General features: G+C 46.2%; 1 protein-coding gene across 4 annotated transcripts in view; it reads left to right on the top strand.

Moving 5' to 3' along the window:
- The first annotated feature begins 1,467 nt into the window (after window positions 1–1,467).
- The window catches only part of LOC123032237 (Snf2 related CREBBP activator protein), a 32,701-nt gene continuing 19,758 nt past the window's right edge, over window positions 1,468–14,410 (top strand). The window contains exons 1-12 of one of the 4 annotated variants that reach the window (XM_044447979.1): window positions 1,468–1,632; window positions 6,946–7,019; window positions 9,213–9,457; window positions 9,746–9,988; window positions 10,152–10,337; window positions 10,601–10,741; window positions 11,387–11,603; window positions 11,889–12,175; window positions 12,443–12,533; window positions 12,649–12,738; window positions 13,448–13,603; window positions 14,101–14,348. In XM_044447979.1, the coding sequence (XP_044303914.1) occupies window positions 9,401–9,457; window positions 9,746–9,988; window positions 10,152–10,337; window positions 10,601–10,741; window positions 11,387–11,603; window positions 11,889–12,175; window positions 12,443–12,533; window positions 12,649–12,738; window positions 13,448–13,603; window positions 14,101–14,348 (1,716 nt within the window). In that variant the 5' untranslated portion in view covers window positions 1,468–1,632; window positions 6,946–7,019; window positions 9,213–9,400. The other 3 variants (XM_044447980.1, XM_044447978.1, XM_044447977.1) reach the window with 3 other exon arrangements.

The following is a 14,410-nucleotide window of genomic DNA, read 5'->3' as shown; positions in this document are numbered from 1 at the left end:
TGCACAGCCTCAATACATTTCTGGCCATTTAAATCTATACTACAATTTCATTGTTTCATAGCGGAAAAGATCTTACAAATTCCTGAAAACAGTCTTCTGTGAAACTCAGCCTAATACATTCTCAAAAGTGGTTATGTCTCTATTTGAAGCAATTTTTTCAGATGTCTGAAATATTTGCAGTTTTATTATTTACCTTTAATGATGCAACTAATTTATAAAGAAAAACGTCCCAGTTTGAGATGGGGATATTCTGGATGGAGATGAAGTTGTAATCCAGCATGTCTGTCCAAGTTTGGGGAAAGATAACATTCTGACTCAGTGGAAGGAAGCATCATATGTTCGTTCATTTAAATATATACAATCGCCTTGTTTTAGTGTACATACGTTCTGGCTGCAGTCCCAATCGTGGTTAAGATAGCCTTGTGCACGTGTTATCATGACCATAGTTTATTTTTTGAAATCAGGGCAGAATATTCAAATATTCAAAATAGAGCCAATTTTTAGTTGCATTTTTGTTGAACTACAGCTTTTTGCTGTCTACAGCTCTGGGTCGCAGGAAGGTAAAAGGTGTGGTCAGCACTCTAGCTGCCCTTAAGCAGACATGAGCTTTGAAAGTTTTCGGCTTTTGTGACATCTTAAAATACTGATCAACTTACTACAGCAAGATACGGAATGGCAGACAAAGCAGAAGAGAATTCCTTACGCCAATCTTCCTTGTTTGAATAGACATACTTTTGAGATACACGCTACTCAAGCTTATTGATGATTTTAAAAAATTATAGCCAACTTTCCGAAATAACTAAGTTCCGTAACTGTAAACTTCTGAAATATTTGCGAATCCCGTGCAAAATATGTTTGAACAAAATACAGAGGATCTTGTTTTTCCATTCACAAAAAGTATAAAGGATCTATTTAGTAAATTCGAACAGTCCCGCCAGCCCCTTTAGCGACGAGTCAGTACAACATTTCGGCGATGAAAACCCGCGTCCCCTTTTTCCTTTTATAAGACGGATCCAAGTTTTGGGCGCGGGGAGGAAAGAACAGCAATTCCCAGCATTCCCTAGGACTCCATTTCCCAACACGCTCCTCTCCTATGACGACCTTTCTTCCTCCCCGCGGATTAAGCTTCCCATCGTCGTTAAGAGAAAAAAGAGCTCCGTTTTCCGAAGCCCATTTGGTACTACCCCTGGCAGCGATCTCCACACCCCTCACCATTTCGTGTAAGGCACCTAAGGTTTGCGCTTCTTTCTTGCTCGCTCCCGCCCTCGCGTTGCCTCAGTTCTCGCGAGATTTGTGTGCCGAGGCCGGCGGGCGGAGGGAGCAGTGGGAGGAGGGAGGGGGTTGGCCCTGGCGCTTGGTGGTGGCGGCCGCCATTTTGCCGCGGCGGGTCGGGTCTGGCTCGGCGGGGCCTGGTTAGGGATCAATTGCCGGGTGGGAGGGGTCATCGACGTGTTGAGCTGCGCCGGCGGGGGCTACGCAACAGGAGAAGCCGGGTGGGAGCGATCTGGGGGCTGCGGATGGCGGCGGATTCTATCCGGCCGAGGCGGCGGCGCTGGGGCTGAGGCGGCGGCAGGAGGAGGCGGGGCAGGAGGCGCCTCCCCTCCCTCCTCACTCCTCCCCCCTCCCACCCAGGTAAGATGGCGGACCGGCTGGGGTTGTACTCCTCTCGCTCACACCCACCTCCCTGGAGTGGTGCGAGACTTCGCTTCGAGTCGAGGGGGAAAAGTGAGGGACCGATAAAACCCGGGTGTTCTCTTTCCCGTGTTCCCATTCGACATTCCTCCCCCTGCCTATAGAGGGCGCGCTAATAGAAAGTGGTAGGGGCGGGAAGCAAAGGAACAGTAGCCAATGGGAGAGCGCGCACGCTTTTTCAGCCAACGGCCGCTCTCAATGCCGGCCTATTATTACTTCACCCACCACCGTCCTCTTCTCCCCTCCCCCGTCAACTCGTCTTCCTTGTGCGCGCCGCGAAAGCGGCCAACCAACTGCCGCCTCTCAGTGCGTGGGGGAGGGGCGAGTGGGGGAACCTGAAGGGACAGGGGTTGGGAGGGGAGGGAGGATTGGGCTCCTGGGTGGGCGGGGTTTGGGGAAACCAGGGCGGGGTCAAAGGGGAGAAGTGGGAGGGGAAGGGTGACAAAGGGGTTACGGGGTGGGAATCAAAGAACCTCGAACTTTGGCTTTAAAAGGAAGAAGCAAGGTGTTAAAGAGCAATATTTTAGGGTCACGTTGGAGAAAGAAAGGATTGCAAGTTTTAGGGAATGAGATGCTAATGGACATAGGGGATTGGGAAAGTGTTGCAAGTTCAAAGAACATTAAGGTATCCAGAAGGGGAAAGGTTATAAGGCATTGGGGAACAGGGGATTTGGGTGACGTTAAGGGCATTAGAGTTAGTGTGGGGAAGTAGTTGAAAAAGGCTGGCATTGGAGGAGGAGAAAGCATTTTAGTGTCATCAAAAGGTGTAGAGTTTTGAAAGAAAGAAAAGGTCAGGAGTGAAAGAAGGTAACAGTGCAGTCATGGAGCTTGAAGAGGGGCATGATGATGCTCAGGCTGAGAGCACTAGAGATGAGATGAATCAAGAGAGTGTAATTGAAAGACCCAAGATAGAGGTGGCAGAGAAGACATCAAGATTGCTCCTAGAAGCTGCTGCAGAGTTGGTGGGATCAGATCAGGAGACTTTGGGGGATTTGAGAGGATTGGATCAGGGGATGGTTGATAAGGAGATGGAAGAAGAGATGGCATTGGAAATGGCTGGCAAAGAGGCTGAGGAAATAGCAGTACCAGCTCTTGAGGACCTTGAGAGTAGTGGGATGAAAGAGGAAGTGGAGGAGCTGGTTGAATTAGATCAGGAAGGAACAAATGCATTTATAACTCCAAATGAGAGGGAAGCTGAAGAAGGAACAGATCAGTGGGAGACAAAGCAAGGTGTGCATATGGAAGAAAAGATGATTGGAGAAGGTGCAGTTGGCTTAGAAATAGGTGAAAAGGAGGTTGCAGAATTGGCAGGAACAGATGGCAGAGGAGAGGAAGACTTGATGGAAGAGGATCATGCAAATATCCAAGAAGAAAATGAAAGAGGATATGGACAACAGAAATTACTTAATCTGGATGATGAGGAGGTCGAGAAAACAACTGCTAGAGAAGTAGTGACCTTAGCAAGGGGAGAAACCAAAGAGGTGCCAGGATCAGACTCGTGGGAAATGGAGGGAGGAAGTGGAAAAAACTCTGTTAAATCAGGCGAGAGTCAGGGAGACAGGGATGAGTTGTTAGGACTGTTCCAGAAGGAGGCATTGCAAATAATGGAAGAGAAGTTGGATGTAGACCTGGGAAAAACTGAGATGCTAGGTGCAGATAAGAAAGGGTTGGAGGTGGTAACTCTTGAGGCAGATGTAGCATCAGCGGTGGTTCAGAGGGAGATCGAGGGGTTGGTGGGAATAGGTCAGGAGGAAGTTGAGGTATTGGCTGAAGAGCAACTTGGGGAGTCACCCTTAGATCAGGGGGAAGCTGAAATGTTTCTACCAGGTGAGGCGGGACTCAAGAAGACAATTGGAATGGAGGATGTTGCATCTGGAGTAGTTCAGAGTGAAAAACTGCCTGAAATAGATCAGAGGGAGGCAGACTTAGTGACTGTAGTGAGAGGTGTGGCCCTAGCAGTGGGTCAAGAGAAGACTGAAAACTTGCTGAGGGCAAGTCAGGCCCAGGCACAGCAGACGGGCAGAGAAAAGGAGATAGCAGTAGTGGATCATATGGGAAAGAAGGTGGCAGCAGTGGATCATGGGGCACAGAAGAAGGTGGTACCAGTGCTGGATCACCAGTTGGAGGAAGGGGTGCTGCCAGCAGTGGAAGTGGAACTTGTGGGGGAAGAGGCAACTGCAGTGCCAGTGGTGGATCATGGAGAAGAGGAAGTTGCAGCAGTGACTGTGGCAGATCACAGCAGGGAAGAAGCAGTGCCAGAAAATCTGAGGGAGGGAAAAGGGGAGACTGCAGGCGTAGAGGCAGTGGTGGCTAAAGAAGTAGTTGAGTCTTTGATTATGGCAAGTCAGGGAGAGGTTGGGAAGACTGGTCAAAAGAAAGTGGCATCAGTTCTAGATGAAGGGGCAACAGAGAAGGCGCCAAGAGCAGAACAGAAGGAGTCAAAGAAGGTGACTGAGGAGGGAGACAGTGTATTAATAGTGCATCATGAAAAAACTGAGAATTTGGACGAGCTGAGACAGGACAAAATTAAGGAGGATGTAACAGCAGTAGTGGAACAGGGTTGGACCACAGAGGAAGATGTAGCATTAGAAATGATTGCCAAGGAGGCTGAGAATTTGGTGGGGACAGCTGAGGTGGTGATTGGAAAGGAGGATGTATCGCTTGCAGCAGATCGTGATAAGGCAGAGGCGGTGACTGCTGAGGGAGATGTAGCCCTGGCACTTGGTCAGGGGGAAGCAGGGGAGGTAGCAGCACTACTGGAGAAAGTAGGAGGCCTGGAAGACATACCTGGAAGAGGTTTTGAGGAAATACCTGAACTAAGTCAGAAGAGTACAGAAGGAGAGATGAAATCCAGAAAGAGTCAGGAGATGGTTGAAAAGTTAACTTCACCAGAAAAGAGGGAGGAAAAAGAACTAGTAGGATTTGATCAGGGGGAGGACAAGGAGTTAGAATCAGCTGGAGTGATGGCTGTAGAGGAAAAGGTGGTATCAGCAGTGGATCTTGGTGAGGATAAGGTATGGCTTGAACTATGTTTAGATCAGGCACCAGACATTAGTGATGAAGGTGAGAAGGTATTGAAGCAGGATCAGCAGGAAGCTGCAGAAAGAAAGATACTCTCTCAGGAAAAGGTATTAGTTTGGAGTCCAGAACTAGATGAGAAATTGTCAGGAGAAACTCAGGAGAAAGTAGGGGTGGATTCTAGGGAATGGAGATCCAGATTGGGTCAAAAATTGGCTGAGCAAAGTCAAGAAGAAACTGTAGTATTGGCCCGAGTAGGCTGGATGACACCTGATTTCAGCCAAGATCAAATGAGATCAGAGTTAGCAAGAAGAAGCCCAAGGGTGGCTAATGAACGTCATAAATTGGGTTCCTCGGCTGGGTCATCAGTGTTGTCACAATGGAGAGCCACGCCAAGTCAGAGAGCAAAAGGAAAAAGAATTTCAGGGTTGGCAGGACTACGGCAAGGGCCAGTTTTCGTAGCACAGCATGGGGCGACACAGTCAAGAGAGAGAGATGGCGTGTTAAAGCATGTGGCCCCAGGTTTGATTGTGACCAGTTTAACAGCACAAGCAGAGCAAAGGGGACTGATAAAACAGAATCATAAGAAATTGAAGGTGGGAAAACTAGAACAGAGGGGAACCAGATCAGCTGAACTGGGGCGACTGGGAACAAGAGTTAAGGTGGGTGAAGGAGTAGTTCTCATGGGCTACAGAGTTGGGCGGGAAAGGATGTCATGTTTTTCAGAACCAGAGACCCCAAAGACTCTGCAGGTGCCCTTATTTAAGGAGACAGAAAGGATGTCTGGGCAGGAGCTGGCAGAACTACCCAAGCAGGAGCAGGAAGTTAGGGAGTTGGAAAAACCAGAGATTAATGTTAATAACTTAGCAAGGCAAGATATTGAAGAAGTGCCATTAGCCTGGCTTGGTAGGCCACTGACTCAAGATTATATGGCATTGCGACCAAGTTCTGGGTGGACAGCTGGGTTAGGGCCAGGGCATGGGCTTGCTTTAGGACCACTGCGGGCACGAATAAAAGAACGAATTGACATGGCAGTGGTAGGTCAAGGAACATCAAAATCAGGACTGAGTCCTGAACAGCCAAACTTTGGAATAGGAAGAAGAGTGTTTGGACTGGCAAGCAAGTCAGAGGATGTGCACTGGCTGAAGGAAGTGTTGGAATCAGAAAAGGCAGCATCCCAACTCTCTGTAACAGGACATGGCTCAAACTCAAAAGGAGGGGTTTCTGGTTTTACAGCAGAGAGGCAGAGTGCTGGCCTCTTAACAGGGAAGCAAGAATTAAAAGACTGGCGTGATGGCGTGATGGGGATTGCAATTAAAAGATACAACGCAGTGAGGTTGGCCTTGTGGGGTGAAGGTCCTGTTGGTTTGCAAGTGAAGGGTGTGAAGATGGCTGGGGGTTCTGACAGCAGTCCAGCTTGTGCCATTAAGACAAGTTCTCTCCTGGGACAAGTGGAACAAAAGGTGTTGAAGCTGGCGCAGCATGTGACAAATGAGAATGCGCCACTCCTGGGGGTAGAGGGACAGGGGCTGTCTGATACCTTGAAGCAAGACATGGAGTTTGTAGGGCCAGGACAGGGATCTAGAGTTTCAAGGTAACTGGAGGGTACAGTGGGCTGGGGGATATTTTATTAATGCTAGAACATATTGAGGCCGCAGAAGTGCTAGATGTAAGAAATGACTAGGTATTGCTAGTAATACAGGTATGTTGCAAAATCTTACCATGCAGGATTCAGTAGGTTTGCAGAGAATGGTGGAAAAGGATCTGGGACCATGATATGAGAATAATGGGCAAATTGTTGACACTTCTGGGTGCATAATGGCTATGCAAATAAGATAAAACACATTTGAGAAATGGATACTGAGGAAGTATGGGGTTCTGACTCCCTGGACTTGGTGGTAGTGGAAGGCATACAAAGCATTATGTTGGACAACTTGGAATCTTTCAGAATGAGGGAAAAGTTGGGGGAACTGCCCTTGTAGCTCATTCAAGAGCACCCCAAACAGGTTCTTGCCTCCTATCATAGGCCTGGATTTGGTAGCTGGTGCTTACATTAAAACTCTCCACCGCAACACAAGGTCAGGCTTTTCCCATGCTGTCTGTGTTACAATCATGGAGAGACAGAGATAAAAGGAACATGTTTGAAGAATTCCTGGCTACAGAAACAGACTGATGCACAGGTACCACAAGAAAGCATGTCCTTGGTCCTAGACTGACAGTTCCATCTCATTTCAGGAGTAGTCTTCCCCAGGAAAACGAAATCCTGGAAGTGCAGTCTGAACAGCAAGAGCAGTTTTCAGCTCACACAGGTACAGGTGGAAATAAATGATGCCATTGGGGGATTGGCCAAAGACCCTTTGTGCTGAAGAAACCAACATTCTTGACTGTTTTCCAGAAGCCAAAGCTAGATTTACTTGGTTACCAAGATAAATTCTCTGCCCCCACCATCGTTGATGGATCAGAACTTGCGTTGTGATAAGATTTGTCTTGGCCGCATGCTCCTTTTGCTTTGCTTGCTGAGGTATGCATTGTGAATTATTTCAGCAGAAAGGCAGGAAATATTTTTTGAAAATTCTCTAATTGGCCTGCAACCACAACTTCCTTTGGAAATACTTTGGCTTTTGGTGTTAAACAGTAGAATAATCATTTTCCTGGGTTTTTATAATCAATATTTGATTTTGCTCTTTGTGTTCATTACTGTTAATACATTTGTTGTGTCTTACAGTTGTCTTTTGTGTTCCTTATAAAGATGAAACTTGCATGCGCCCTATACTAAATAATGAAATTTCTAAAGAAAACTTGGAGAAAAGACAGGTCTTGTGCCCTGTTTTAGGATGCTAAGTAGGAATATTCATGATCATGTCAGTTTTGGTGATTGAAACATTGGTCTACATCAGTGCCTCTGTGTACAGACCTACTTTAGGGTGAAAATTCTATATTGGTGCTGAATTAGATATATTAAAGTAAGGTTCTGGTTTTCAAACATATTTGAGGAATGATCTTACATAGATTGTAATACCTCCAGATAAGGGCTGCGTCATTTCTGTGAGGCACTTCACACATGATAAAGAAGGGCCAGGTGATATAAATGGATGGAAATCAGATTTTCATCTCCTCATCTTTTAAAATGCTGATTGAGAGGAAGGTAGTAGAAGTTAATTTTTTTCTCCAGTGTCATGTTCTTGATTAAAATCACAAACATTCCCTGCTGTTGCTTAACAGATAGGAAGGAAATTCGGTTCCCCCATTTTCTTATGAAAATTCCTCTTATCCACCCACCCTCAGTTGCTTTTACCCAGTAGGCTCAGGAGCACGTAAATAACATTCTTGGTCCCAGCATCTTAGAGAGGCTCACAGCTAATTGTTGCCCTTGCCCTCCCTTTTCACTTTTTCCATGACTAAACATCAACTATTCAAGCAGCAGCTATTTTAATTTCTCACAATACCTTTCGCAAGGGGTCATTTCAGAGCCTTGTGGAAAACTAAAATGAGGAGCACTGGATCATCAGTCACTGGAAGCATGGCTGCAAGTAAGCTCACCATGGAAAGTCCTTCCAGGCCTTGTATCTACGCTGTGTAGCTGTCATTGAGAAAAGAGCAGCTTTCTGGGAAGGGAAACCATTTTATTGGAAAATTTGTGGGGAATTAACTCTTACCACTCTTATGTTTTACTCATGATTGAGATCATTGTAAACCTTAAACTTAATAGTTGCTTTTTGCAAAACTGGAGAGGAACAGAATATTTGATCACTTGTGAATTGCTTCCTTTTAAATTTGCATTCTTTTAGTTATTAGTTGGTTTTAAGGTGTATTGTTTTCCTTCTCTGATTTTTGTTATTGCTTGATTGTGCTTTTCAAATAAAATTTCTGAAAACTGCATTAAAAATTTCAGAACAATAATTCAAAATCAGTATAGCAGCACATTAATAGTAAGATCATTAACATTTAAAACATTCACAGTTTTTAAAAGGTAGCTAATTAAACTCAACTCATCAGAATGGACTAAAAGAACCTCCTTGACTCAAAAGGTCTTAAGAGCCTGTTCAAAACTCGACAGAGGGAATTTCATAAACAAGGGGCCACCTTTGAAAAGGCCCTTTTCCAAATTCTTGTTCCTCTACTTGATGCTAATGGAAGGCATCTGGATAGGATTGCAGTTAGTATACTACCATTAGTTGATAAAGGTACTCTAGGCTACTGTAGCCATCTTTGCTTCTACAGATAGCCCCAAATCCAGGATATCCTAAATATTGTGAACTTGGTATTTCAGAGGGAGCATAAGCCCATCCAACCCTGGTTGAACACCTCTGCCCGGATCCACCAGCTTTTCAGTGCTTTTTTTGTGTGTAACCATGTTCTCTGCCTACTAATACTAAGTAGTAGGCAGCGATCATGTTAATTTCATTTTGCCGTGTTTAATTTCAGCTCCTCCAGAAATCATCCTTTTGGCATGTTCTTGATCGATTGCAGTATGACTGACTTATCTGTATGACTCTTTTCAGCTAATTCTGAGACAGGCAGTCCCGAGCGCAGGCTGGGCTGCCAAGGAACTCAGGAGCTGGACGGCTCGTCCCAGTGGCTGGCTGACCAGAATGAGGCCGGTTCCCAGCATGCACTGGAGCAGGACGCCAGCATTACAACCACAGACGAAACTATTGGGACGAGAAGCAAAGAGCAAGAGAGAATTAAAATGCAGAGCAGTCCTCCTCGCCAGCACTGTGCATTGCACACACAGGTAGAGCTGGAGGTGAGGGGAAGCCCAGAGCAAGTTCCAGTGGCGTAGGTAGGGCCACCTACTGTATTACTGCTCTGCAGCTCATAGGAGGTTTGGCAAGGGCTCTAATTATGGCGTTTGAATGCTTTAAGGAGGTGTACAGAACGCTGTGCTGCAAGGAGCAGCTTTGTGAGCAGGGCAAGGGGAACTCTTCTCTCATGCCTTATTCAGATACGCAGCTGGACTAGTAATATTCCTTGTTTGGATTAAGGCAACCATGCTAACACCCTGTTACTCTCATTTGTCACTCCCATTCACCAGACTGCAGCAGACAGAATGACAGGCAGCAACCCAGTGTCACCAGCCTCTTCAGGCTCGCCTGTTTCAAGTGGCAGCATCTCACCCCCACATCTTGCTCATGATTCCTCCCTGGACAGTCACCTTGGCTTTGATGTTTCCAAGACACAGAACAGAGCCCTTGTATCACCTGGGATGTACATCTCCCCTGACCCAGCGAGCATGTGGGACAAGACACATGCGGAGATTGCTGAGCAGGCCAAGCACGTAAGCACATGGCATTAGCCCAGGCTAATGGACTGTGAACCCTTTCCACCATTTTGGCCTGGGGCATTAACAAACAGAACCCAGGGCTAAGGGATTGTGTACTGGATTCTTGCAGACTGCAGGATAGGAATGAACTACCTAACTATTGCCCACTGTATTTCAGGAGGCAGAGATTGAAAATCGCATTGCGGAAATGAAGAAGGAAGGATTCTGGTCCCTGAAAAGGTTATCAAAGGTGCCTGAGCCAGTTCGGCCTAAGGTGCACTGGGATTATCTTTGTGAGGAAATGCAGTGGCTGTCTGCTGACTTTGCCCAAGAGCGCCGCTGGAAGAGGGGTGTTGCGAGGAAGGTGAGTTCTGTCATTTTCATGGAACTGTCTGCCGTCTTCCAAACCTTTAAACCATCTTCAGCAGTTGTCATCAATGCATTCCAATCTAGGCCTCCAAAGTGCAAATGCCATTGCACAGAACACTTCTTAGTGGTTTCTGTTAAACTTTCCATCTGCAAAGCGTTAGAGCTAGGTTGCTCAACACCCAGAACTCAAAGAAAGACTGTAGATGTTTGTGATGAGTTGCGGTCACTGAGGTGTTCCTTTCCCCTTTGTATATGCAGGTTGTGCGCATGGTAATAAGGCATCATGAAGAGCAGAAGCAGAAAGAAGAAAGAGCAAAACGGGAGGAGCAGGCCAAGTTACGCCGCATTGCATCATCCATCGCCAAAGAGGTCAAACAATTCTGGACCAATGTAGAGAAGGTATATGAGGCGCTTGTCTTGTGTCATAAAAGCAGTATATCAGGCTTTCCGTCTGTTTGAATACATCCAACTCTTCAGCCAGTTTTCTGATGGTATATTTTGCTTACATTTAGTCTACCCTAGAACTGCAGAACCTCCAGCCAGTGGGTATACTCCAGCCTGTAAGGCACCCCAATTTGGCTCTTTGGCCTCTAGGGGTTCTTCCAGGGGTGTGGTGCTTGGACCCACCTGTTGGAGGGAAACTCGCTGATCCAACTAGAAATAGCAAAGGTCTGGTGAGGGGCAGCAGTGTTGGAACCTGCCCATGCCAGGGAAAGCAACTTCCACACTTATTTTGAGCAATGAAGGTGCAAAGGAGGGAGGGCAGGCAAACCTGTTATATATTCTGTTATAGTAACCAGTTGTTCTATGTAATCTCAAAATCATCTCCCATTATGATTCTGTGTGTCAGTGTGTTTAAGAAAGCATTTAATTGGAATCCTTGTTCTGCATTATAACTAATGGTACTAATATGTGTTTTCGAGGGCTTAGAAAAACTGATTGAACTTGAATGGCCCAGGTCTGCAACTCCAGAGCAAGTTTCAGCAGCAGCCAGTCTTGCAGGCTGATGACAACAGAGACATTTTGATCCTTCATCTTTCTTAGGTTGTGCAGTTCAAGCAACAGTCACGTCTGGAGGAGAAACGGAAAAAAGCCCTGGACCTGCAGCTGGACTTTATAGTGGGCCAGACAGAGAAATACTCAGACCTGCTGACCCAGAGCCTCAATGAGACCCTTCCTGTTTCCAGCAAGACAAGTGGCTCCCATGCTGGCTCTACTGCCTCTAGCCCACCACCCCCCAGTCACCTCACTGAGGATGAAGGTCAGAAGTATAGACATCCTAATTCTGGGCTCTGAAATGGAGAACCCTCAACCCATCCAGGGCTAGTACAGAACTAGCACCCTACGTGCAATATATCCCATTTTCCATGCTGCAGACTTTTGCTTCTGTTGGAAGTTAACTTCATTGAAGGGAGAGCCTGCCTTGTCTGTTTTCTAACCAAACAGTACCAAACCTGAGACAGAATTGTAATTTGTGCTTCTTTTGAAGGGAGATCTTGTCCCTTTTGTAAGGTTGAATCTGATCCATCATTTCTCTTTTTGGCAGATGGGGATTTCCAGCCCCATGAGGAATCGGATGATGAGGAGACAATTGAAGTGGAGGAGCAGCAGGAAGGGAATGATTCAGAGACTCAGCAACGGGAGATTGAGCTGCTAAAGCAGGAAAGTGAGCTGCCCTTAGAGGAACTATTGCAGTCGCTGCCACCCCAAGTCCTAGAGAACTCTTTCAGCATGTCACCTTGTGTCTCCAGCTCTGACAATGATGATGAGGAAGAGGGTGACAGTGAAGAGGAAGAAGAACTAGAAGGAAAACAGGCCTCAAAGAATCTAAAGGTGTGCTATTGAATTAGAGGCATGTCTTGGGATGGGTGGCCTGGACTGCATTTAGATTCTGCAGATAAGGAAATCCAATCCCAGTTTCATTTGCAGCAGATACTTGGCAGCAAGTGCCTTGCCTTGACTGTCATGAGTGGTGGTTCCTCCCTCTGCAGGCCTGCTCACATGCTGTGGCCTTGTCATTTCTAGCCTGTGTGACAATGGCCACACAATGCTGAAATCCTTCCACCTTGCTTCGTCCCCTGAAAGCTTTTTCATGCTTAGCAGGAGAAACCAAAGCCTGTTACTCAGAGGAATAAAACCACCTGGAAGCCTGATGAAGAGGATGAGGAATTTGCTGCTAACGAAGAAGAGGGTGAGCTTGTTCTTCTGGGGTTGAGGTTAACAATGTGCCAGGAATTTGGGAGTGCAGGGGAAAAGCTGGAATGCTTCCTCCCATGTGGTAATGCAGAGTATCTTTCCCCTTCTAGCTGAAGATGAAGAAGAGACAATAGATGCAGAAGAAAAGCTGGAAGGAGATGTGGATCATAGCAAAGAGCTGGATGATCTGGCCAAGGAAGGTTCGGAGGCACATCCTAGCTGGGGTGGTGAATGGGGTCAGAATATGTGCTTCATGGGCCCTGAAAATAATTAGCCCTATTACTAAATTGGGCTTCCAAATGTCTGCTAGGTTGGACTGTGGATCATCATTCTCAGAATTTTTGCTCTTAAAGAGACATAGGGCCAGGGTAAGCACCTGCCTCCTCTCAGCAATGTATTTCTTGGAATACCCCATAGAAGTCTCAAGTAGCCCTGGAGCCTGCAATAGGACTATTAGATCAGACCTGCTTGTTGATAAACTTAGTAGGGCCTGTACTGGTTTCAGTATTTTCACCTTTCCAGCTTTTCTCAAATTTATTTAAAGCTTTTACAGACTCTCCATCTACTGGCATCTCAGGACAGTTTACAAGAAGCAACAAATAAAATGGCAAATTATGAGAAAAGAAAGCATTTTTGCAGACAAAAAGTATAAATAGACTGGTTTGAACTTCTGGGCAAGGATGAGCTCAGAAAGGATAGCAAGTGCTTGAACCTAACCCCAGGCTCAGATTTGAGAGTTTGTACTAGGACTAAACCCCCTGTTGCAACCCACAACTTGGGTCATCTCTGTGCTGGCTGTGTTGCGGTATGAGGGGTCACTTTAGCACGAATAGGATGTGGTTGATATTGGGGACAGAGAGCTCATCAAAACCTGTGAGCTTAATGTGAGGTCTTCTTTTCATCTGACAGGTGAGCTGCCCATGGAGGAACTGCTGCAGAAGTATGCTGGTGCCTATGCCTCAGACTTTGAGATCGAAGAGTCAGACATCTCATCAGAAGCCTTGGATCCCAGTACTTCAGAGTATGAGGAGGAATCTGAGGAAGAGGGCAGCAGTAGTCATTCAGGTAGACGGAGCAGGGAGAGAGATTTTTGTAGTGTTCAAAACACAGTCAAAACTTCTGCGTCTTGGCTGTTGCTTTATTTTTTCTGAGCCGTTGTCCTCAGGCATTCATCCTTCAATCCACAAATCAGCTTTTGATTTTCTGAAGAAGTGCTTGTCCCAAAAACAATTTAGGACACAGTTCTGTGCATGTTTAGGCAGATGAAAAGCCCTGCAATTATTAGCTAGCCAACATGACTGCCTGGGAAGTGTTGGGATTTCAGATCTTTTCTGTCTAGCGAGACAGAAGATTGTGCTTGTGATCAGTTACATTTGCCTGAATGGAAGTTGGGGTGTGTAACAAATGATTTACTGTGCAGAGAAATGTACATGTTCTCAAGAGTTTGAAAAGCACTGGTTTAAAGATGGTAAGAAGAGGTTGCCCAGCTGCCTGATGCAGGGCCCAGCATATTAGTAGAATAGGGATCCTTTTTACCCTAATTTTGCTGCATTTTCTTCTAGAATCCACAGATGATGGGGAGAGTGAGCAGGATGAAAGTGAAGATGATGTAGTTGAGGAAGAGGCGGAAGTGTCAGTGAACCAGGAGGAGGACTTTGGTGTTGAGTACCTGTTGAAGCAGGATGAGGATCGCGGTGGTGAGGGAGACAATGACTCAACTCCAGCCCCGGGGCCCAAGAAGGAGATAACAGATATTGCGGCTGCAGCTGAGAGCCTGCAGCCCAAAGGTTATACCTTAGCCACTACACAGGTAAGTCATAGGGTCAGCAGGCTTGGCTTGAAATGGAATAATGCAAACGGATAATACTGCCA

The sequence above is a fragment of the Varanus komodoensis genome, unplaced genomic scaffold, assembly GCF_004798865.1.
Source record: "Varanus komodoensis strain SLA01 unplaced genomic scaffold, ASM479886v1 scaffold53, whole genome shotgun sequence".
NCBI lineage: Eukaryota > Metazoa > Chordata > Lepidosauria > Squamata > Varanidae > Varanus > Varanus komodoensis.
Note: the sequence above shows the minus strand (reverse complement) of the source record. Positions and strands in the feature narration are given on the sequence as shown.